The sequence below is a fragment of the Mesocricetus auratus genome, unplaced genomic scaffold (assembly GCF_017639785.1).
Source record: "Mesocricetus auratus isolate SY011 unplaced genomic scaffold, BCM_Maur_2.0 Super-Scaffold_100020, whole genome shotgun sequence".
NCBI lineage: Eukaryota > Metazoa > Chordata > Mammalia > Rodentia > Cricetidae > Mesocricetus > Mesocricetus auratus.
This window is the reverse complement of record NW_024429201.1, coordinates 6,646,597-6,670,538: the sequence shown is the minus strand read 5'-3', so window position 1 is coordinate 6,670,538 and position 23,942 is coordinate 6,646,597. Positions and strand designations below refer to the sequence as shown.

Below are 23,942 nucleotides of genomic sequence, written 5' to 3'. Positions count from 1 at the left end.
AAAAGGTAACAATATCAAATCTGCATTTTACTACTGACAAAATGAGATTACTAATTTTAAAAGATGCTGATGTCACAGAGCTTCTGAGTAATCCTGGGCTTAATTCAGCAATTAATAAACATCCACTGCTATGAATTGATGAAATGTTGCATTACAGGAAGCAGTAATTTCTATGCTAGACCACTGCATATATGAACTAGCATGACTGTCAATCAGGCCTCTCAGAAAACAAGAAATGTTTTAGAATTTCTTAGACTGAGATGCCTATAAGAGCAGAATCAAACACTGTGGTAAGAACTACAAGCGTAATAAAACTTAAGTCAGAAAGAGCCCAGCATGTAAGACTATTTTATAGTAAGACCATTTATATCTTGAGCATAATGATGAAAGGACACCGTAGGTACACTAAGTGAAACAAAACTATAACTAATTCCATTGTTTTCCTTCATGTGGCCAATAACAGTGTTATACATGTGAACTACCTGAAACTCTACTGTACTCTGCTGCCCTAGGCCTCTGCCATTCCTGACTTGCTGGCAATGGCTGATAGACTCCCGTGCTCATTGTTCACTTAAAGATAGTTGGACATTTCCATGTCAGAAGATAAAAACAGGACAAGAAAATAACGTATTTAATGAAATACACAGAATTCTACTATAAAAATGGGTGCTGGGAGCTGGAGAAGTTGACTTGGTGATAAAGACTTGTTGCTCCTGCAGAAGAACCATGTTTGGTTCCTCAAAGCCACATGGCAGCTCACAACTAACCATGACCACACCAGGGATCCAACACTCTCCTCTGGCCTGCTCCAACACCAGCCATGCATGTGGAACACATATATCCAGGTAAAACTTATACACATGAGGTAAAAATAAATAACCTAAAAAACATGACTTCTGCCCCCCATACCTGTGCTTTTTTCTCACAAAGTGTATACACGGTTTCCAAATTTGGATCATTGTGAAGTGGGTGTGAGTACATGCGATGCTCAAAAGCCTCTACTTTCTGAATGACTTTTTTCAGTCCTTGATCCTGAATGCCCATATCATCAATAGGATCTAACAAAGGAACGCCATCAGGAAAACGCTTCTGAACTTCCTAAAATAAATACATAAAACCCATTAGTAACATTAGACTAAACCACTATTTACATTTTTGTTTTTTCTATGGCCATAGAAAGAATTTCCCCACTTAAGCCAGAGAGCAATTTCCCAAGGCATCTGATTTTGAAAATTCCATTTTTAGGGGAAGTGGGGCAGGATACAACAGGGTCTTAGTTTACTGCATAGGTTAGGTTCAAACTCACCATCGTCCTGCTTCAGATTTTTGAGACACATTCTACGACAGCTTGAAATTTCCTTTTCAATTGCTATGCTACAAATAACATATAGTATAATCCCATAATATATGTAGTACTCATATATATATGATATATAAATATACATACACAATCCCATAATATATGTAGTACTTATACATATAATATATATACTCTTTCTCTTTCTCTATGTATATATGTATATACATATATACATATATATACATACATATACATACACACACACACACACATATATTGTAATCCATTAGTTCTGGGAGTAACATGACTTACTTGGTAAAACCACTATTGCATATTTAGGTTGCTGCAAAATCTTGGCATCTTATGTAACTATTCCATATCATTTATGTGGAAAATTCAATTTTTACATGATTCAGAGGTATGGGTTACTTCTAGTCAGGGCACTATTGAGCTAGAAATCAAACTTTTAAAAAGACTCCTTTCACTGACATCCCTGTTACTTGATTACATGATAAGATCATGAGTTCAGTAAAGGCATAGCTCACTATGGGCTGGTTATTCTACCCACTAGGAGAATCCAGTGTTGGTGACTTTAATTTGAATAATCAGTACCTATCCTACATGTACTGGGCCCTGGGTTCCACTTTAAGCATGGTATACAGAGTACAGACTAGAATGAATGATGTGAAAAACTGAAAGAAAAAAAGGAAGGAAGGAAGGAAAGGAGGAAGGAAGGAAGGAAGGAAGGAAGGAAGGAAGGAAGGAAGGAAGGAAGGAAGGAAGGAAGGAAGGAAGGAAAAGAAACCCTGGATCACACACCCCATCAAAAAGAGAAGAAAGAGCCCCTTCACTGCTGAGGAATCCCTGTCCAAGAGGAAGAGAGGCCCTTGGCTTCTGATGAGTCTCTGCCCCTATCTAGGCCCCAATTTATCATCTCTCCTTAGTTTCTATCCCAAGGCCCCAGAACAAGAGGAGGGGCTTAGGGAAGCCCTACTCTCTTGAACATCATCAATAAAGTTCACCACAGCTCAACACACACACACACACACACACACACACACACACACACACACACACACAAACACACACAGAGGGAGAGGGAGAGGGGAAGGGGAGGAAGAAGGACAGGGAGGGAAGGAAAGAGGGAGGGAGGGAAGGAGAGAGGGAGGGGAAGAGGAAGAGAGAGAATAAAAACCAAAAATGCAAAGGGTTCAGAGACATGCATATTCCTATAAGAAATAAACTTGTAATGCAAGTTATTTTAAGAAACTGGCAGCTTTGTGCTATCAGACAGGTAATTTTATTCATGACCTTGCCTTATCCTTATATATATTAAGAAATTGAGTTATAGGTTGAAGTATGAAGATAGAGAAACACAATTTTTTTTTCAAGGCAGGGTTGCTCCACGCAGCCCTGGCTGTCCTGGAATTTTCTCTGTAGACCACACTGGCCTACCTCTGCCTCCCAAGTGCTGGGAATACAGCTGTGCACTACCACACCCGGCTAAAATGTACAGTAAGGCAAAGAGGACTCTCAGGACACTCAGCTACAGCTCTTCCTACCTCTAGAAGAGGAGACTGAGAAGAACAAGGGAACCAGTCTACCCAACGTATATAAGCAAACCTGAGACTAAGTGAGGTTCCTACTAGCCTACACCAGGGTTTTTCAGCAAGTAAGACAAGCCTGGGAGCTGGCAATTGACCTCAATTAAAAAAAAAATCATTCTAATTTAAACAGAAAAATACAAGCTGACTTATTTCTGAAGAACAAGGTGAACTTTTCCCACCCTCCAGACAACAGCACTATTTTTGCTAACTGAAAAATGGTCAAGTATAATTATTAGGAAAAAAAACTCATTGGAATACTATATTTCATTTTTCTTCCAAGATTTATCTATTTGTTAACAGACTGGTTCATTGGTGTTTTTTTTTTCTTTAAGAGTATTCTTATAGAGCAATACAACCCCATTAATTTATTTTTAAATTATCCAGAGTAGCATTCATTTTTAGAAGCCTATGGACCACAACTTAAAGATTTGTAGATCAGAGTATTTGTTGCTGTGGACTCAGGTTCAATTCCTAGCAGTCACCACCAACTTGCTCACAACTAACCATGCTCTAGTTCCAGGGGACCCAAACCCTTCCTCTGACCTTCATAAGCACCAGGCATATTTGCACACATGCATGCAAAATACTCAGATAGATTAAATAAATCTTTTATAAGATTCCCAATCTAAAATTAAAGCAATTCATTTACCACTGTTTTCTCAAATTCTATAAGATCAACTGCTTTTAGCCAACTTTATTTCCAGCAAAAAATTAAAAATTTTGAAAGTTATATTTGTTCCACTGAAAATAAGCACTTTAAAATTAATTAATTAATTTTGGTTTGTGACACCACCACCCATTCAAAAATAAATTCTTAGTGAATAAAAAAATCCTATTTATTATAGCACAGTGAAGATTAGTGATACAATTTATGAATCTTCCTTTGGTAATATACATTGATGTTGTACTCAGATTTACAATGACTCATTTTATGAAGAAAACTCATTATTATGTTTACGGTTTCTCTGAAATATATATAAAAGCATTTCAGTCATTTCTAGGTAAACCCTATTTATGTAAGATTTATATTTAAGTTCTAAACTAAAACACATACCTGTATGGATTTTAAAACACTCTGTCTGTTGTCCACAGGCCGAAGGTCTTTTGGGATGTAAAGCCTAACAGTGCTGATGGCAGATAAGAGATGCACCAAAACTGGAACGACCTACAAACAAAGCGTATGTAAGACTACAATAAATCCCACATTTCCAGCCATTTCCTAAAACTGTATCCGTCAAAGGAAGCAGTATTTATAGTATGTTACAGACCATGCTTACCACCAAAGTCTAAACCTTAGTAGAGACTAATATGTAAAAACTACTGCAAATCTTAACAAATGGTACATTAAATGAAGACCCTCTCTGCAGAGTCCAACTTATTCATGTTTGTATTCTCACTACTTGCCGCTTTTTAAACATATAAAGACACTCTGGCTCTATAGAGCAGTACCCCTGTGTAAGAGGGTTGGAAAGTCCAAGAAAGGGCATGCGAGATCCATATGGACTGGAATGAGTTGAAGGAGGAGGGCAGGAGGAGTTTTTAAAAAAAGAGAAGGTAAAGGTAACAAATTCCCTTAGATATCATCTTCCAGAACACACATCCAAAAACTTTCTTCCAAGCTTTCTCCAGTTAAGTATGCGTTCCGTCGCCATCAAATATGCCATTCTGCTTCTGTTATCATCTGGAAGGCCTAAATCCACTTGCAATGAGGCCAACCATTGCCTACACTCATATCTGTCAGCATTCACTCTTCCACAGCCACGTTTATACTTATGCCCCCCCCCAGACTGTCTTCACAACAACAAACACGTGCACAGGTAAAAAGGTGTGAGTAAGGCCCCTGCCTAGGATCACCTACGTTTGAAGTCAGCCTTCAGCTAGCTGCAGGACCCTGAAGAAGCTACCTAACTTTTCCTACATTTCAATTTCCTCATCCTAAAAATGTGAATAAAATAATGTCTTTCTTATTAAATCTTTATGTATAAAAAGTTTAACAGGTACCTACCCTTGAGTTTAGGAAAAGGGACTCCTAAAAATTCCCCAATTAGAACTATGAAAATCTGAAGCCAGAGAAATGGCTCAATATACAGTTGATTCAGTATGGACTGCTTCTGCACAACCTAAAGGAAATGCAATAATACCCTTTTCTATCCTCAACAGGCAACTCAATGGGTACACGCACACACATACACGTTCCATTCCCAACACCCATGTAAAAACTGGCAGAGGCAGGCGCCTGTAAAACTAATGGAGAGGCAGAGGTAGAAGAATGGCTGGCATTTCTGGGCCAGTGAGAGATGGTCTCAAAGAATATGGTGCAGTGATTGAGGTGTCTACCCTATGCTCACCTACACACTTTAAACTGCCTCTGTTCTGGGGAACAGACTGTAAGAGTAAGTGACCCAGAACTACACAGGCCGGTGTCTTGATTATGTAACTTACATTGGATAGATTCTATGACAAAGAGCACCTTAATTTGTCAGCAAAAGAAGCCCTTTCTCCTAGGGAAGATAACTTAATTCAGCTTTCACCGTGCTCACAGCCATCTTGTCCCCACCCTGATACTCCCATTCACTTCAGCATCTTTCTATTCAGTCAAGTATAAACTAAATAAATGAAATTTTAAAAGCACCATTAGAAGTAGAGGAAAGACCGTCAGTTTTCACAAAGTTTAGTAAAGGCTTCTTCCCTAAAGAGGCTTTTTACTGAATTAAGCCTAAGGTCCACAAGTCTTCTGAGGTAGGATTAATAAAACTAGGGCCTATAAACAATGAAAGACAGCAACAGCTTCTTAACCTTCATAAATGAAGGATGGCTACATGGTACTGTCTTGGATATAAGCTCCAATTTTAGTAATAAGTATAGTTGTGATCTAGCAACATCCTCCATGAGAATCGCAGTCTTGAGATGAGGGCCACACGTGTGCTATTTCCAATTGCAGTAGCTTCTAAGGTCCTTTTTCAGGTGCAGTGAACATGCACCAAAGGAGGACTTCTAGCCTTGTTTACAGGTAAGCAGTCAATAGGTGCAGTAATGCTGGGAAAATGTAAAGATATCTTTTGATGGAAGAATTCTGGAGAACAAACTAGAACACTGAAGAACAGAGATGAAAAGGTAGGCAGTATTCAGAATTATAGACTCCTAAATCATTAAAAAGTTCAATATTATATTTTTGGTTGTGAGCCTAGCCTTTAACGGCTGAGCCATCTCTCCAGCCCTATTGAGCCTTGGGCAGTAGATCAGTATTCATCCCAAGTATACACATGGACTTTGGGCTCCTATCCAACAATGTGAGATGCACTCTCACCCTGGACTCTTGGGGGAGGGTCTAGGCCCTGCCCTGGATAAAATGACAGACTATGGACACCTCCATGGAGGGCCTCACCCTCCCTGGGGAAATGAGGGGATATGGGGGAGGGTTGAGGGGAGAGCATGGGAGGAAGGGAGGGAAACAGAGAGGGACCTGGAACTGACTTGTGAAGCAACCTTGTTTCTAATTTAAATTAAAAAAAAAAAGTTCAATATTAAATTGAACACTGCCAATTCCACAGCCTATAATGACTTACTGATCCAAAGAAACAGTGGCAGATTTTACTTTGTAGAAACCAAGTTCATTATAACAAATATTCTCTAAAAACCTAATCAATACAGCATATTACTTACAAACAAGAAAATTCTAGCATGATGTTAAACTTCAGACACTTGGAATCTCTATAACAAGGTTTTACTAGTAATCATTTTACTTATACCAATATAAAAATAGAGGATGTACAAGGGATGTATGTATTTCAGGGTAGAACACTTGCCTAGCAAGTACCATGCCCAAGACCTGGAGAGCAAGACCCAGTACTGGGAGAAAAACAACGGACCACACACAAGCAAGTGACTACTTCATATGGTAAGTGTCCTTACATTAATTTTTCTTCTGTCTCCTTCTCTTACTATTTTTTCAAATGTCTCACATTTAACTGAAAGCTCATCTAAATTAAATAACTCTAAGAAAGCTGATACAATAAACCTGAAGATGAAAAGCTCACAAACCTGCATCTCTCCTTTCTCATCAGGTTTTGCAGGCTTTGCTGCCTCAGTAGCGGAATTTTTCAGGCTTTCTTTGCTACAGCGCAGGAGTACTTCCACCACATACAAAGGATCCAGCTCGCCAGAATTAGGCTAGAACAGCAGAGTTCAAAGGCAAACATGTTGACTGTGTGCAAACATTTTCGCATTATTTGCACATGCAGCTCAGTTAACATTTACTTTACAAGGCTGTGATGGCAACGCACAGGAGTACTCGGGTGCGTATCAATTCTAACGTACTATTATGACCATGACCACCTATGACATCAAATATCACTTGCAAATTCATGAGTAGTGTGTAAAAAATTAGAAAAGCAACAAAATCTGTAGTATCATAAATTTATCTTTATAAAATATGATCCTGTTAATTTGTCAGAAGAGTGGCTAGTCTTGAAATTGAGTCAGCCATGTGCCACGTGTCAATTATTTCTTTTATTATTTAGCTGTAGTAGGCAACAATGTGATGGACTCAAAGAGGACAAATGTAAACTCATGAAATTAGAATCACTTATTAGAAAATCCCCGTATCTCTATAGAGGCAACAATTTACCTTAACATTTGACTTTTTTGAGAAATTGACTACTACTCCCCAGCCAAAATCATCTCCTTCATTTTTCACCTGAAAATAAAACAAGCAAAAACTAAATAAATAGACAGATAATGTTTATATCGAATACACAATTGTAACCTTCCAAATCTAGCTACATTATAGGCTAGCAAGATTTTTATTTTTTCCTAATGCTTTTAAAAGATCACAAGGTATTAACTCTATAGTAAAACAAAAACACCCAACACTAGATTTCATCAGCTCTCAGAACTGCCATAATAACAATCTCTCAACTGGAAAACAAGTGTTAAACAGAACACTGTTCTGAGAATATTAAGTATTTTATACCTAATCATTTGAGACTTAAAACTGGCTCAGGTTTAGATAGCATGTCATAATTAGCCTGGAAACCAAAAGCCTTCATGTAAACACCTAAATTGGGACAATGTGAAACAGGTGAAATAATGGATCCTGATCACATGCTATAGCAGGAAACATTTTACCAATATAAACAACAGACTTCAATCAAAACATCTTAAGACATTGCAATATACAAAAATTTTATACAGACTATGGCATACCTTTACCAGGCGACCTGGCTGTAGAAATGGTAAGCAGTATTTTGGTTTATGAATATATTCCTCAATCTCTTTTCCCAGCTTGGCAAGTTGCTGTCTAATCTTGTAATAGATGACTACATTTTCTTCATTGGGGATCACTATCTTATTATACTGTTCTTCAGAGTTCTTGACCTCTGTAAATAGAGCACAGATAAGGCTATGAGAAATACTACATAGCTCACATAAATGACAAAAAGACTATTATTCTACAGAACATAGCTAGTCACTGAGAGTCTAGGTCTCCTATAGCCATTAGCCTCTGGGCTAACCCACTGCTTATGATTCTGCTCCCTACTCTGCCTTTCTAGTGGTAAGCTCCCTCCCTAAAGCACCCCATTACATTTTCATCCCAGTGTTAACTTATTTCTGCTATGGTAAAATACACATCACAGAGAATTTGTCACATTATATATAGTTCCAGAACTTTGTAAAAACATACACCCACTCACTTAAACAATTACTGTCAATGGATGTGTGCCCCTCTTTTATTCTTCAGCTATTGTCCAAGGTGCTATTATAAATATTCACGGACCTTTGTTTGGACGTGTTTTCCACTCAACCATGAGTGAAGTTGCTGTTGCAATTCTCCACTAAACCCAAGGAACTTTTTAACAATCTTCTACAGTAACATACCATTTTGTTTGCCTTTTTAAAAGCGTGCAGATCCCAGTGAGTGTGTGAAGTGGTTTTGAACAGTATTTCTCAGCCATGATGCTCAGCATCCTACTATGTACTTTTTACCATTTCTTTATGGTTTGTGATTACTTTATTTATTCACGTTTTAAAGAACTGGGGAATAAACCCAGGGCCTTTCACATGCTAGCGAAGTCACATCCCTAGCCCATTTGTCCATTTTTAAACTGAATTCTCTTTTGTTGGGTCGTAGGTCCTTGAGAGTCTAATATACATTCTGGATCTAGATTTTTTTTATTAGATAGAGGGTTTGTAAATATTTATCACATTTCTAACTTCTCCATAGTTTCAAGAACAAGTTTTTATTTTTTGAAATCCAATTTATTCATGCATGTATCTGTTCACACTTTCGGTAGCATATCTAAGAAATCATTGTCAAATTCAAATCTGAAGAGACTTGTGGTTACACTATCTATGCTGCTTGAGTTCCAGGACAGGCTCCAAAGTTACACAGAGAAGCCCTGTCTTGAAATAAAAAAAACAAAAATCCCTGGCAGGCACTTTGGTAACCCCAGTGTTACAGGGTAGAGACAGATGGATCCTGGGGGTTTGCTGGTGAGACAGACTAGCTGAAAATGACAAATCTTGTCTGAAAAATAAGGTAGAGCCAGAAAGATGGTCCAGCAGATAAAGGTATATGCCACTAATTCTGATGCACCCAACTTGAACTTCCTGCGTGGTGGATGCACATGGTGGGGTGAGAACTGACTTCTGCAAGTTGTCCTCTGACCTCCTTGTGTATGCCAGGACACGTGTACTCCACTCCCCAAACTAAAAGAGTAATGGGGAAAGAGAAGAAAAAAAATGTAGAGGGCTAAGGAGACAGTTCAATGAGCAAGACGGTTTTTTCCACATGTATGATGACCCAAGTTTAGATCTAGCATGGCCACTCAGGCCTGCAACCAGTGATACAAAGGGAGAGAAACAGAAAGATCACTCAGGCATGATGGCCACCGGCACAGCAAAAAGCAGTGTTCCAGGTTCAATGAAAGAACCCCTCTCAGGGGACAAGGATAAGAACGCTAAGAGGAGGACACCCGATGCCCACCTCTGGCCTCCACGTATGTACAAATACATACACACACCAAAAAACAAAAATGTATAGAATAGAGACACACTCATTGCTAACTTCTGACCTCCAAATATATATAGGCAAGTGCACCCTTCCACATAGATGCACCCACACATTACCTCACACCTACAAATTAAATAAATCCACAGAGCAGAGCTTATAGTTCAGTGATATCTTGTCTAGCATACACAAGGCCCTAGGCTGAATAAGTATAAAACTGAAAATAAAAACTCAACAGTGAAATGATAATCCCTCTGTCACACCTAAAGTTCCAAAGTAACACGTAGGGATCAGTGGACAAAAGTTGTAACTTCTGTCTGGATGTGTCCTTCTATCTCTAACGCTCCTCCTCAAGTCACGGAACTAACTGAATGAGAAATTAGAGTACTTTCAAGCAGTCACATTAATTCTATAAACAGCACTCTTGTAGCAGCTAACACAACTCCAAAATGTCAATCATTTTGAGTTAGGTGTGGTGGCTCAGGCAAAGTGGTTGGAAAACCAAAGTCGACCACTGTCATGAACTTGAAAACAGTCTAGGCTGTTCCAGTCCAGCCTATAATGCCACCTGAGACTTTGTCTCAAAAAAAAAAAAAAAAGTAAAAGAAAAAGGAAAAAGAAAATTAGTCCTTTCAATTTTCTCAAAAATTAAACACCATGACCTTTGTATCTTTCAAAAGTGATGATGTAGCCAGGCACATTGGTACATGTCTACAATAACCTCAATATTCATGGGAGATGGAGATAGGTTTGCTGAGTTTGAGTAAAGCTTGAACTACATAGTAAGACCCTGTATTAAAATCAAAACAAGGGGCGGAGGTGATAACATAATAGTAAGGAAAAATAAAAACTACTAAAGCAAATTTCATGTGGCCCCCACTGAAACAAATCAGTGTAAGGACAGTACAGCAGCTCCTCTTTAATTCAGTAGGTAACAAGTTCCAAGACCCACAGAACATGCTTGAAATCACAAATAGCACAAAATCCCTTGACTTACATGAATATGGTCTTCATCTCTCAATATTTTATACTATACTTATTTACATTTCCTGTGGTACACAAGGCAGTGTACTTGCCACTAAGCTTTAACTGTGGCCTTTGTGTGTGTGTGTGTGTGCGCGCGCGCGCGCGCACACGAGCATGTGTGTTATAGATACATGTGCATGTGGGTGAATAGGTAAGCTTGCCCATGAGGGTATATGTGGAGGCCAGAGGAATGTCTTTCTCTCTCACTCCACCATCTTTTGTATCTCCCAGTCATCACCTTGTAGCACAAGGATTACTGGCACACTTCAACATGCTTAGCTTTTTAACGTGGGTGCTCAGGATCTGAACTCAGATTCCATCTCCCCAAACCCAGACTTCAAAAAATAATTAGGAATGAATTTTTTTACTGCTTCTCTGAAAGTTGCCCAAATGGATTTCAAGCTTGCAAATGGTCCTACTCATAGTTCGTCCAGTGTGTTGGTAATTACAGGCCTGCCCGTAAAACCACATGGTTTCACACTTCTTTCCCTGATACTGTAACGTGATCCTTAAAAGGAAGGACTTTATAGAATTCTTTTTTGGCATATCCCAAATATCCAGCATGACTACTGCTCTACTTTGGAGTCACTATTAGTAAAATGGGGTTCACTGACTACAAACACTGTGACAACTAAACAACCAAGTGACGAGCATGTACACATTGCTTGTCATTATGTTGCTCAAACCAGTGTGTAGCTAGCACATGAACTGTTTCTTTCTGGACTATTTCACTTGCTATTTTTATCAAAGTTAAGAGTGGATAAATGCAACTAAGGAAAGTAAAATGTAGATGGAGTGGGGAGGCTATTGAATCTTACACCCATCACATGGCCTAGGAAGCTGGTGCCACTATCATCATGGGCACCATCACAAAGAGCCCGAGTATTTAGGAAAATAGCATGGAAAACACAGATAGAAAGCCTTAGTTTGTATTCAAATGCTTCCTTTAGAGTCTGTGAGCTACAGGTTCAATAAGACACTGTCTCAAAAGACAAAGTAAAGAATGGTAAGAGAATCCTCATGTCAGCCCCTGCCTCTACATGACATATAGGGTGAGCATGCAGCTGCACACTCATACACCACACAGACTTAAATGCATGTTATTTTTTAAATTAATGAACATCTGAACGCAGTTAGATGCCATTACAGGGTTCTCATTTTCCCTTTATCTTCTATAGTACCTGCACCATTTTCAATGGAACTGTAAAATACTAAGTGTAAAGAGTAACCTGTCAAAATAAAGCAGTAAACAAGAGAGGGCACTTTGACTGATCCATCTCCCCAGTCTGCTACAGCATTCTTCATGTGAGACATCAAGACCAATATATTCATCTTATATATACAATTTACACTGAGCTTGTTGTTACATGATTATTCAAGGATATGAATTTTGAATGAAATGTATATTAAAATCATAAATTACACTGTGTTTGATCCAACTAGAAAAAAGCATCTTGTTAGAACTGACTACATTTATTCTGAATGTTTCAGTCTATAAACACAGAATTACAGTTCTACATTCTTTATCTTAATGGCCAAGACTTGCTTTATTAAAAAAAATAACAAAAAATAAAAACCAAAACCCAAAAAACAGGTGATCAAAACAATCAGTAAGGCAGTCACGTGCAGGTAAACGAAGGAAATTTTACACTTACTCTCTACTACTCCTGGAATTGCTCTATAATGCTGAAACTGGTAGAAGGATTTTTCCAGCATGTACTCGGGATTAATTTCTTCTACTCGTAGTAAGTTCAAAACCATGTTATAGGTCAGATGGAAAGCACTATTCAGGGGATCAGCTGAGCCCTTAAAGTAAAAGCATGACAATTTTGCACATTTCGGAAATAAATTTGCACAAGACCTTTAATATGATTAATAATTTATCCCTATACTAACAAATACAGGAATATACAAACTTTTTTGTGCACTGAAGCAAAGTGATAACATGGTTAATCTCTTTAAAAAGGGTGAATAAAATCAGTAGGGATATAGTGGTTCAGAGACTGTATGCAAAATATGCTTAGCTCTCTCTCCTTCCAAGCACAAAGCAGGATTGCATTTTTGGTCTCGCAGTGGGTAGGATCAATAAATGTGGCAGAAAATGACATGTCACTTTCTGATCATGTGTTTAACTGCTGGTAGGAAAAGCCTGAAGTGACAAAATATACTAATATTTCAAAGTGGTATCTAGATAAAAAAACAATACATTGGAAATTTGTGGCATAAAGCTGTTAACATATTTCCCACATTATAGATCTTTCTCTATATGTTGGGAAGCCCCTTTCACCTCCAAAGAAGAGACAGGTTAACAACTAGACACTATTTTGTTGTAGATTTTTTACTATAGAAAACTGTTAGCTTGCACCAAAGTTTTTACCCAAAATTGACCTCAACATCTAAGCTTATATTTGTAGCAGTGGCTCTTGACAAATATTTTTTCTCTATAAAATACTTTCCAAGTGTGAAGGCAGATGTATAGACATACAGAAGAATCATTAAATTTTTTTGGATTCTTTCCTCAACTCTTTAACCTACTTCCATTCTTGGGAATGCCTTTTCCTTTCTTAGTATGTGGTCTCTATTTCTATTCCACACCTAGCTTTAAGGCATGACCTTTTCAGGGTTTTCATAACACGAAGAGTAAGCATTTTTTCTTTTAAACTCTCATAAAATAGTTACAAGTTTTTAAAAAGATTAATTCCTTAGAAAATGCACAATGAAACACAAGTGTTACTAATTATGCCACATTGCTCTAAGGTGGTATAATAAACTGAATAAATGCTGTTAGAATACTTAGGGGCCAACTAATTGGGACTTCAGCAATGTATGGAAACAAATTTTTAAAGAGTAATAGTTTTACTCATGTTTTGAATGTAGTGTTCCTAAATTCGAACAAACAAAAAGACACAAGCTGGCTGTACTAGGGTACCAGTTATGATGTTTCTGAAACTCTGATTTTATCTATTTTCTTTAAAAAGAAGGCCTGAAACATGTAACATTAACAGGAAACCTAGATTCATGGAAAAGACAACTTCAGCTACTTTGAAATTCTACAAATTGATCCTGCCTGTAATCTAGCACTTAAGAGACAGAGAAGAGAATCAGGATTGAGTTTGAAGTCAGCGTAAGACAATAAGTCTGAGGGTGAACTAGACTTCATCAGACCTTGCCTAAAACAAAACAAAAATTCCAGACTATCCAAAACTCACAATGAATGCCAGCTAGATGGCTCAGAAGGGAACCGTGTTTGCTATAAACTTGAAGACCTAATTTCAACCTCCAGAATGCACTTAGTATAAGAAATTGACTCCTGCTGGGTGGTGGTGGTGCATGCCTTTAATTCCAGCACCCGGGAGGCAGAGGCAGGTGGATCTCTGTCAGATTGAGGCCAGGATGGACCAACAGCCTCCAAAACAATACAGAGAAACCCTGTCTCGTAAAAAAAAGAAAAAGAAAAAGAAATTGACTCCTGCAGGCATTTAAAGTAATCTCTAAAGTATATTTCTAGAATCCTTAGAAAAGAACAGATTTTTACCTTAAGTAGTTGTTTTCCAATTGTTGGGCTCATCTTTTCATCTACCATAAGAATTACAATTCCTCTGTCATCCATTCCCCTCCTTCCAGCACGGCCAGACATCTGGATGTACTCACCAGAGGAAATCTGAATATGATAACATTTTCACGTTTAGGAGAAAATCTGGTTTAAAAATATATCCTGATATTTTCTCTTATTATCAAATTCACAAACAATCTGCACATTTCATGAAACCATTTAAAAATGAACTTTTGGAAAAATTAAGATAAAACAATGAAAAACGTGAGAATTTCATGAAACTTAAATTTTAGTTGTAAAATGACTTAACTATGCACTAAACCAGCTGCCAATTTCTGAAAGTCAGCTACTAGGAAATATTGGCTAATATAATACACTGACATAAAAAATAGCTTCAGCTAGATATTATGAAAAAAAACAAAACCCAAACCAACCAAACTTAAGAACATTAATTACAAAGTAAACTCAACAACTATAACTTCTTACTTGATTATAGTAACTTCATAATCTTCAAAAATTAAATTAATACAAAATTTGCCAAGGGGGTACAATTCTCAGCAGGTTTCCCTGGGGGCTGGTAGGTTCATTTGCCAGGAAGACCAATCTAGCTGGGAAGATCAGGCTTTTTGGCATTACAACGGTAAAGAAACTGACAACAAAAAATACTGGTACCCTGTCTGTCCAACACAGGCAGGTAGAGAAGCCTCCTAAATATGACAGCTCAGATCCACCTGAACAACCAGCTGTGATTTCTGCACATGGCTGTGTACTCTACTCCTCCTATGTGTGATTTCTGCATGTGCCTGTGTACTACTGTACTCCTATAGAGAACGTCCAAATCTAGGCTGGCTTTTCCTAAACTTATGAGTAAAGAAGAATTAAGAACCATTAATTTAGGAAGGCATACTGACTGCCCAGGAACATGGTGTATATCAGAAAAAAAGAAAAAGACTACTGGTAAGATCAAATGTCTCAAAAGACAGTCCAGTAAAATCTGAGCAGTATATCACACCCAACACCACTTCATTGCCTGACTGACAAATACTACTTCACCACCGTTGCTTATTTTAAGGACTATTTTCTCTTTTAAAACATCCACTGACTTCTGTATTTTTAATGAAAAAAATTAATTTACGTTTTTATTTACTAGTATAGGCATTTTACCTACATGTTTGTCTGTGCACCATGTGTAAATAATACAGTGCCCACAGAAGTCAAAAGAATATCTGGAACTGGAGTCATAGACAGATGTTAGCCACCATGTGAGTGATGAGAATTGAACCTGGGTCCTCTAGAACAGGCACTGCTCTTAACTGCTGAACCATCTCTCCAGCTAGACTGTCTTCTGTTCGTATGCTGTACCTTTCCTACACATATTTCTTAGACATCAAGTTAAAATTATTATTTTTTGTTTGAGAAAGGGTCTCCCTATTGGCCCTGTATGGCCTATAACTCACTAGAATAGATTAGGATAGTCTCAAAGCTGCTCGTACATTCCAAGTGCTGAGCCTACAGGTGTGAGCCACCATGCACAGCTCCAGCTTGTTTTTACTTTAGGGCCCCAGTATCTATTAGCACTCTACTTCCCTATCTTAAGCTTGGTAACCACTGCTAAATGGGATATTTGCCTTGAGATTAGATTTATACTTTAGTCCAATTCTGTTTCAGCCACACTCTCAACTTTCCTTCCTTCTTGGGAAGGAGACATATGTAAACTGTTGTGGTTCTCTAGTCTAAAATGTGAAGGGGTAATTAGTGGTGTAGCTACAGCCATTGCAGTGCGAGTGCTTTAAATAACTTCGTAAGTCATTGGCACCTTACCTGTAAAGCCTGCCATGTAAAGTAAAGCTGACTAAGGGGCTAGGGACAAAGTAAAAGGATCTGAGGTTCAATATTGACAGAACTTGTTTCTTAACAAGCTTGGGAACAGAAGTACTTCAGATATTTGCACATGCCCTATTGAGCATCACTTATTGGGAAATCTAAAATCTGTCTCAAATTCCAATACTTTTGGGATACATTATATTAATGCTCAAGTTTTAGACTTTGAAGTAGTTTGTATTTTCAGATTAGGCAAACTCCACTTACATCTGAAGCACTTAAACATTTGGAACTAAAAACCTCAATGATATGATCCAAACTAATGTGAGATAAAATGAAAATTAGTTATTATATCCAAATATAATTAATTACTTACCCATCTAAAATCCTTCCCATCAAATTTACGAGCATTTGTAAATAAAACAGTTCTAGCTGGCATATTAATTCCCATAGCAAAAGTCTCTGTGGCAAATAAGGCCTAAATAAACAAGCAATTATATAATTAGTTACCGGATTTTAAGGTAAAAACTGTCATATTTAAATTGTAAATAAAGCTAGCATTAATTTTTAAACTTAGTTCTTTAATGATGCCTTATACACATAAGTGACAAGATGAATTCTAGATCTATTAGATAATAGATATCACTTAACATACATTACACAATATTAAGAGACACATGATTGAATCGTAGATGTTATAATTTTACATAATATCACATTGCATAAGACATAACTATTAAATAATATTTAATTTCCTTTAAACTTGTCAAATCATTAGTTCAGGGAAATTAGTCTTTCTTACATCCCAGTGAAAACAAAAGGGAAGAACACCTCTGAACTAATGGACAAAGATGAGGTAGTAGAGAGTATCTTTCTAAGCACAGTCACTTTTCCTGGTCTTTCCACTGATAATGAACTAGTTTGTTAGGTTTCTAGGGCAGTAGACTCATGACTACTGAATTCTAAGCCTTTACCAACAAAAACAGTTGGTTATAAGTCAATAAAGTATTAAATATTCATCAAGAAGAAAGGTAATACTAATCAACTCAAAAGAATACTAGTCATTAAAAAAATGAGCCATACATATGTCAAAACGACAACGAAAATTACAATGCAAAAAAAGTCATATAATATTTGAATGCATGCTAGTGAACATTTCTGGGAAAGAAGGGGCAAGATGAACTTTCTCCTTTTATTTACAACTATTTTACTTGAATTCAACAACCTGTAATTATCTCTCATACTCTTGAAAAATGATCCACTAATGGTTAAGCTTAGCAAAATTTACGATCTATAGAAGAGCATCAACATGGACTTACTAGGATCTGGGTGCAAATATTAGCACTTCTTTAAAATAGTAAAGTTATCTATTTTCAATGTTCTTCATAAGGCTGTGCTCTCAGGATAAAACACACAGCAGTGCTTATGCTCTAAAGTTGTTTCCCATTTCTAATATCCCACTTCTGAGTATAGGCATCAGTCAGATTTTTTTTTTCTTATAAGAGCAAACTAGATTCCCACTGAGTTCAAATGAACATCCTAAAACAAACAACTCATATCTAAACTAACCCGTTAATCAATGAAAGAGTCAACTCAAGTCTAATACCACATTCTGCAAAACTGTACTACAGCCAGGTGGTATCACTTACATAAGAAATGAAACAACTTTTTCTATGTACTCTCCCAAGTTTATAACAGTGAAAGGACATTATGTGTAAAAGTTAAGTTCATCACCTAAAGTAATATACTATCCTTAGGTGTTCTATACAAACTAATTTTGTAGAAAGCAGCAAATAAGACACAAAGCTACCAAGACATGATGGTTCACACCCATAATGCCAGCATTAAAAAGACAAAGCAGAAAATTTAGCCTCCAGCACTGTAAAACCAAACAACAACAGACCTGCCTATAACAATGGTCACCAGAACTTACATTGATCATACAACAGAACTTCGAGGCATAAAAAATTAAAAAACAAAACAATACCTTTATCAATCCTTCAGAAAAGAGAATTTCTATAGTTTCCTTCAAAATAGGAAGTAAACCACCATGGTGAATACCAATCCCCCGTTTTAAAAGAGGAAGCACGTGTTCAACCTGTAATTTTGGGATAATGTTTATGTTACAAGGAAAAAAAGAATTTAAAATAAATTTTTAAAAATGAGTAACTAAAGAAGAAAAGTTATATTTAAAGAAACCTTTAATAAACTTTCCCAGAACAAAAGTAAAACCAAACCCATATGACCACATACTAACTAGAATATAACTGTGGTCTAGCTCTAACATGATAACCATGTTTAAATACATACAAGTATTTTGCTCCTCAAAGTTGTAAACTTTAAACCCTTATACATTAATAAACTCAAAAGATCTTGGCAGTTCAAATTCTAACCATGGAAAATTAAACTATAAAATGTATTTCCTTTAAAATAAAAAGATTAACTGAAGGGTGCATCCTCATTAATGCTGTCAAACCCACATTATAACTGTATTAGGATAAAATGCATCAAATCATGGAGCAGTCATTCAAGGAAGGAAAAGTATTTTAAAATTTTCTAAGTTAAAACACCATTTTAGATTCCAAGAAACATGCCCCAATAATTGTAAGGTAACCTAAATCCTCTACAAACCAAAACATTCATTTGTAGAACACATTATAACCTTCAAAATTTTCCTTTTGCCTCAATCTAACTTTCATGGACTACCATAGTCAAAAGTAGTAGTGTTGTATTCTGGATGAACAGTAAAATCATATGGGGAGTCTTTAAAAGATCCTAGCTGGCAAATGGGATTCAAAGTAGACCAATAAAAGTCAAAATCCCTGGGAGTGGCTCCTAAATGTCAGCATATTTTATCTGCCAATTCTAACAGTGAAAGTATAAAGTAGATTAATGCAAAGTAGATGTTCATTTCTATTCCTCCCCCCCCCCCCCCCCGCTCTCTCTCTCAGACAGTTTCTCTGTGTAATAGTCCTAGCTGTCCTGGAACTCACTCTGTAGACCAGGCTGGAACTCATAGATCTGCCTGCCTCTGTCTCCCAAGTACTGGGATTAAAAGCATATACCACCTCCACACAGGTGATCTTTATTTCTTTAAGAATACATAATTTTCATTAGGTACACTCTCTTGTTTCAGTATTTTTATAAACTGAGAAATTACTTAAATATCAAGAATAAAATTTTTGTTATACAGGAATATAAGAAGTAATTTCTAGACTGTGTTATGTACTCTCTTAAAATTCCTTCAGGCAGCAAATCTTGCTTGGCACCCTTTTAGCAGCTTGAAACATATATAAAGGTCTTTGAGAGCATAGGCCAACATATGCTACAGTTCAATACAATGAGTAGCTATAAGTTAATACCCACTATGTGTTGAAATCCACACTTATTGATACTAACTCACCTGAGGGAGCTTTTTATCTTCATCAGACAAGCAGTCAATTGCATTATTGAATACTTCTTCAACCATCTTCTTTTCTTCATCTATGAGAAAAAATTAAAGAGCATATAAATACTAAAATGAGTCAGTGATGCCAGGCAGTGGTGACGCACGCCTTTAATCCCAGTACTCAGGAGGTAGAGGCAGGCGGTTCTCTGTAAGTTCAAAGCCAGCCTGGTCTACAACATGAGTTCCAGGATAGCCAGGGCTATTTAAGACCAACACTGTATCAAAAAACCAGAAAAAGAAAAAGAAAAAAAAAAAGCCAGTGATAGTAAATGTCACTCATTAAAAAGAGTAAGAGGATATAAAACTAAAGAATCAGTACTTTTTAAAGCAACCCACCATGTAATAAAATTTACTGTCATTGAAATACACTCAGCAGTCTTAAAGGAAAAGTTAATAAAAATAGTAACAATTTCAAGAGGCTAAAGCAAGAGTGTTCTCATGAAATTTCCAGGCAACATAGGGCTTTAGTAACAATAACTATACCAAGGTAACATAGAGGCAACATTAAATTCTAATATCTGCAAGTTCTTACCCACCTGTTACCACTCTGAGGTAACAGAGGCACTTAACTGTAAAGAAGCAATCCCAAAGCCGATATTGTTAGTGACTACATTTCTTTCTTACTGTGTCAATCAAGTAGCAGTCTCAAAAGATATTTGTTAAATTAATCACTATATAACCCTGAGTACTTAAGCATACTCACAACGGTGAGTATAATGCTGCAAATTATAAGCAAAGCAATTTACCTGCCATCTCATTTTTACCCAAGGAAAAGATTTTAAAGTTCATAAAGAAAGTACAACAACTAAGTTTTTGTTTTTTGTTGTGAGGCAATGTCTACTATGCTGCCCATTCAGTCCCCCTGCCTCAGCTTTCCAAGTGCTGAGACTACAAACATGCATCGCATCTCCACACCTGAATTCAACTAAAATTAATTTTGGGTTACTCAAGATTTCTTATTATACTTATTATTTAGGTTACATACACAATAGGCAGAACTGAATAACCCCTGGACTGGCAGTCTTGGCTAGGGTATGCTATTTATCCAGCAGTATAACTTTAAGTGAGGTACATTTACAGTGACTATCCATTTGCTAAATGTTTTTGAGAAATTCAGCATATTTAAGGCAAAGAGCAGGTTTAGATTGCTATAAGAATGAAGGATGATACTTTCAACAAATTATTAACCAAGAGACCTACCTTTAATGAATCAGAGACAGATGTAAAATAACTGAGTTTAAAATAATAAAGTACAAGAAGATATGAGTGTAATGGTTCTCAGTAATGTTCTCTGGCTATAATATAGAGCTACGTAGTTATATCTTCCATTAAACTAGGAAAGGCCAAGGATTTAGCTGTAGTGGTACAGTGCTTGCCTAGCCTACACTAGGCTAAAATGAGATGGAGGGGGGAGAAAGTAACAGAACCTTATAAAGTTTTACAGAAGTGCTGAGTAGATACTATTTATTATGATTATAAGCAAACTACATATACTAGTATTATACAGATGTATGACCAACACAACATTTAAAACCATGTAGAAGTTATGGAGTACCTGTGTTGAAATCTAACTTAGTCATTTGAAGAGCATATGCTTCACAATCTTTCTTACTAAAACTGAAGATAATCACAGGTTGAAAATTCCTTTCCATAATCATCTTCACAATTTTGAACACATTTGATGGACCTGCAAAGGGTAAATAAACCACACCCAAATTAACTCAAAATGGACAACAGACTTAAATATAACTATAAAATAAAAATAAGAGTAAAAATAAATCCTATAATAAAAAATAAGAAATATCTTCACGATCAGTCAAGCATGGTGGCAAACCTTTAATCCTAGTATTCAGGAGGCAGAGGCAGGTGAATCTCTGAGTTCAAAGCCAGCCTGGTCTACATGGTGAGTTCCAGGACAGCCAGCACTACACTGAGAAACCTTGACTTGAATAACCAAAAAAGAAAGGGTCTTCACAATCTCAATTAGACAGAGCATTCTTGGCTCTGACATTAAGAGTAGAAGCAATCATGACAAAAAGGAAAGGTGAAACTAGATTTTGCCAACATGAAAAACTCTGTTTTTTAACAGGTAAGAGCAGCATGTGAAAAACCAACCCCAGTCTGCCATGACATGGGGGAAAAAAAACCTCAAGTTATCTATTTGATACAGGTCTATCCAGAACTATATATTTCTATAAGCACTTTTATAATTCAACAAAGACAATCTAATTCAAAGTCAGACAATGGAAATGTTGAAGAAATGGCTTAGCAGCCATTTCTCAATTATGAGGACCAGAGTTGGGATTCCAGCACTTATGACAAATGGCTCACAAACATCTATAACTCTCGTTCCAAAAGACCCAACGCCCTTTTCTAGCCTCCAAAGGCACAAATACACATAGATGCACATGCACAAAAGATAAATTTAAAAAGAAAAAATTTTTATGGGCATGGTGGTGTATGCCTTTAATTCCACCACTTAGGAGGCAGAAGCAGGCAGGTCTCTGGGTTTGAGGCTAGCTTGGTCTACAGAGCAAGTTCCAGGACAGCCAAGACTGTTACACAAAGAAACCCTGTCTTGAAAAACCAAAAACCAACCAAACAAAAACTTTTAAATAGAAAAGAATTTTATAACAGGTATTTATCCCATAATGTGTGATGCCAAAAGAACACAGTAAGAAGTTCAACATCAGTGACCTTAGGAGACAGATGAAGAGCACACTGAAAGACCACTTCACTTTCATTAGAAAGGTTATGAGCAGCATAATGTATGGATCTCATCAAATAGATGCATACTAAATATCAGCGTAGATGTTCAAGAAAATGATACTCAGATAAACTCCTCAGAGGAGTAGCATGAAGAATGCCAAATGGTATAGCTACTTTGGGAAATAATTTGGCAATAATCAAAAGGTTAAACCTGCCATATGATTCATCACGTCTCCTAGATACCTACACAGAAAAACAAAACACATATCCCCACAAAAACTTGTAGCACAGACCAAATGCTTAAAGCATTATTCATAGTCAACAAAAAAATAGAAGCAACTCCATATCCACTCAAATAATGTATATTCTCATAACAGATTATTTGGTCACATAGACACATAATTATGAATCTTACTTCACTCAAAGGAGTCAGCTACAAAAGACCATAGAATTCTATTTTTATGAAACATTCAGAAAAGGCAAATCCACAGAGACAGAAAAAAGACTAGTGATGACCTAAGTCTGTGATATAAGGAGAAAAAGCATGAAGAATGATTGCTAATGTATACCATTGAGAGAGGAGTTAATGAAAATGCTTTAGAATTACACACGCAAGACAGTTGTACAGTTTTATGAATATACTAAAAATTAACAATATGTGCATTTTAAAATAGTGAAATCCAAGTTATGTAAATTACATTAAAGTTTAAAGGTGGGGCTGGAGAAGTGGCTCAGAGGTTAAGAGCACTGACTGCTCATCCAGAGGTCCTGAGTTCAATTCCCAGCAACCACATGGTGGCTCACAACCACCTACAAGTCAATCTGGTGCCCTCTTCTGGTGGAACACTGTATATGTAATAAATAAATCTTTAAATAAAAATTTAAAGGTGACTCTGGCAATGGTGTTACCATGTGAATATACCCAAAGCCACTAATTACTTTATTCAGGTAAACTGTACACTATACATATTACATTTAAATTAATGCCACGTAAGAAAAACAGATCGCCCTTTATTCATCCAATTTTATCATCTTTGCATAGCTTCCTGAAAAAACATCAACTACAAGACAAAATAGAGTAATTTAGCTATTCAATATACATGTACAATTCCTGTCTAAAAACTTAAGTTCCAAATTACCTTTTGTTCCTCCTTTCCGACCCTTCTGGTCACCTTTGGCCAAATCACCTGCATCCCGAAGCACTTGCATTGCAGTGTTAAAATTATCTTCTCTGAAGTCACCCTAGAATCATATTTTCTTTCATGTAACTTTACAAATATATAATCAGAGCTGGAGAGATGATCCAGGGGTTAAAAGTATCAGTGTTCTTGCAGAGGGCCTAGGTTTGGTTTCTAGAACCAACATGGTGGCTCACAAATATTTAACCATAATTCAAACATTTCTTAAACACAAAGTTTCTCCAAAGAAAAAACTTTTTTTTTTTGATTTTTCGAGTCAGGGTTTCTCTG

At 36.8% G+C, this 23,942-nt stretch overlaps 1 protein-coding gene across 1 annotated transcript in view; it reads right to left on the bottom strand.

Annotated features, from left to right (window-relative positions):
- Positions 1-23,942, bottom strand: part of Mtrex (Mtr4 exosome RNA helicase) — a 62,262-nt gene that overhangs the window by 17,643 nt on the left and 20,677 nt on the right. The window contains exons 10-21 of the mRNA XM_005065533.4: positions 23,613-23,715; positions 21,320-21,451; positions 19,720-19,799; positions 18,304-18,414; positions 16,693-16,794; positions 14,478-14,603; positions 12,598-12,748; positions 8,113-8,285; positions 7,535-7,603; positions 6,949-7,077; positions 3,962-4,072; positions 910-1,098 (exon numbers count right to left, since the gene is read on the bottom strand). Coding sequence (XP_005065590.1) covers positions 910-1,098; positions 3,962-4,072; positions 6,949-7,077; positions 7,535-7,603; positions 8,113-8,285; positions 12,598-12,748; positions 14,478-14,603; positions 16,693-16,794; positions 18,304-18,414; positions 19,720-19,799; positions 21,320-21,451; positions 23,613-23,715 — 1,476 coding nt within the window. The remainder of the gene's footprint in view (positions 1-909; positions 1,099-3,961; positions 4,073-6,948; positions 7,078-7,534; positions 7,604-8,112; positions 8,286-12,597; positions 12,749-14,477; positions 14,604-16,692; positions 16,795-18,303; positions 18,415-19,719; positions 19,800-21,319; positions 21,452-23,612; positions 23,716-23,942) is intronic.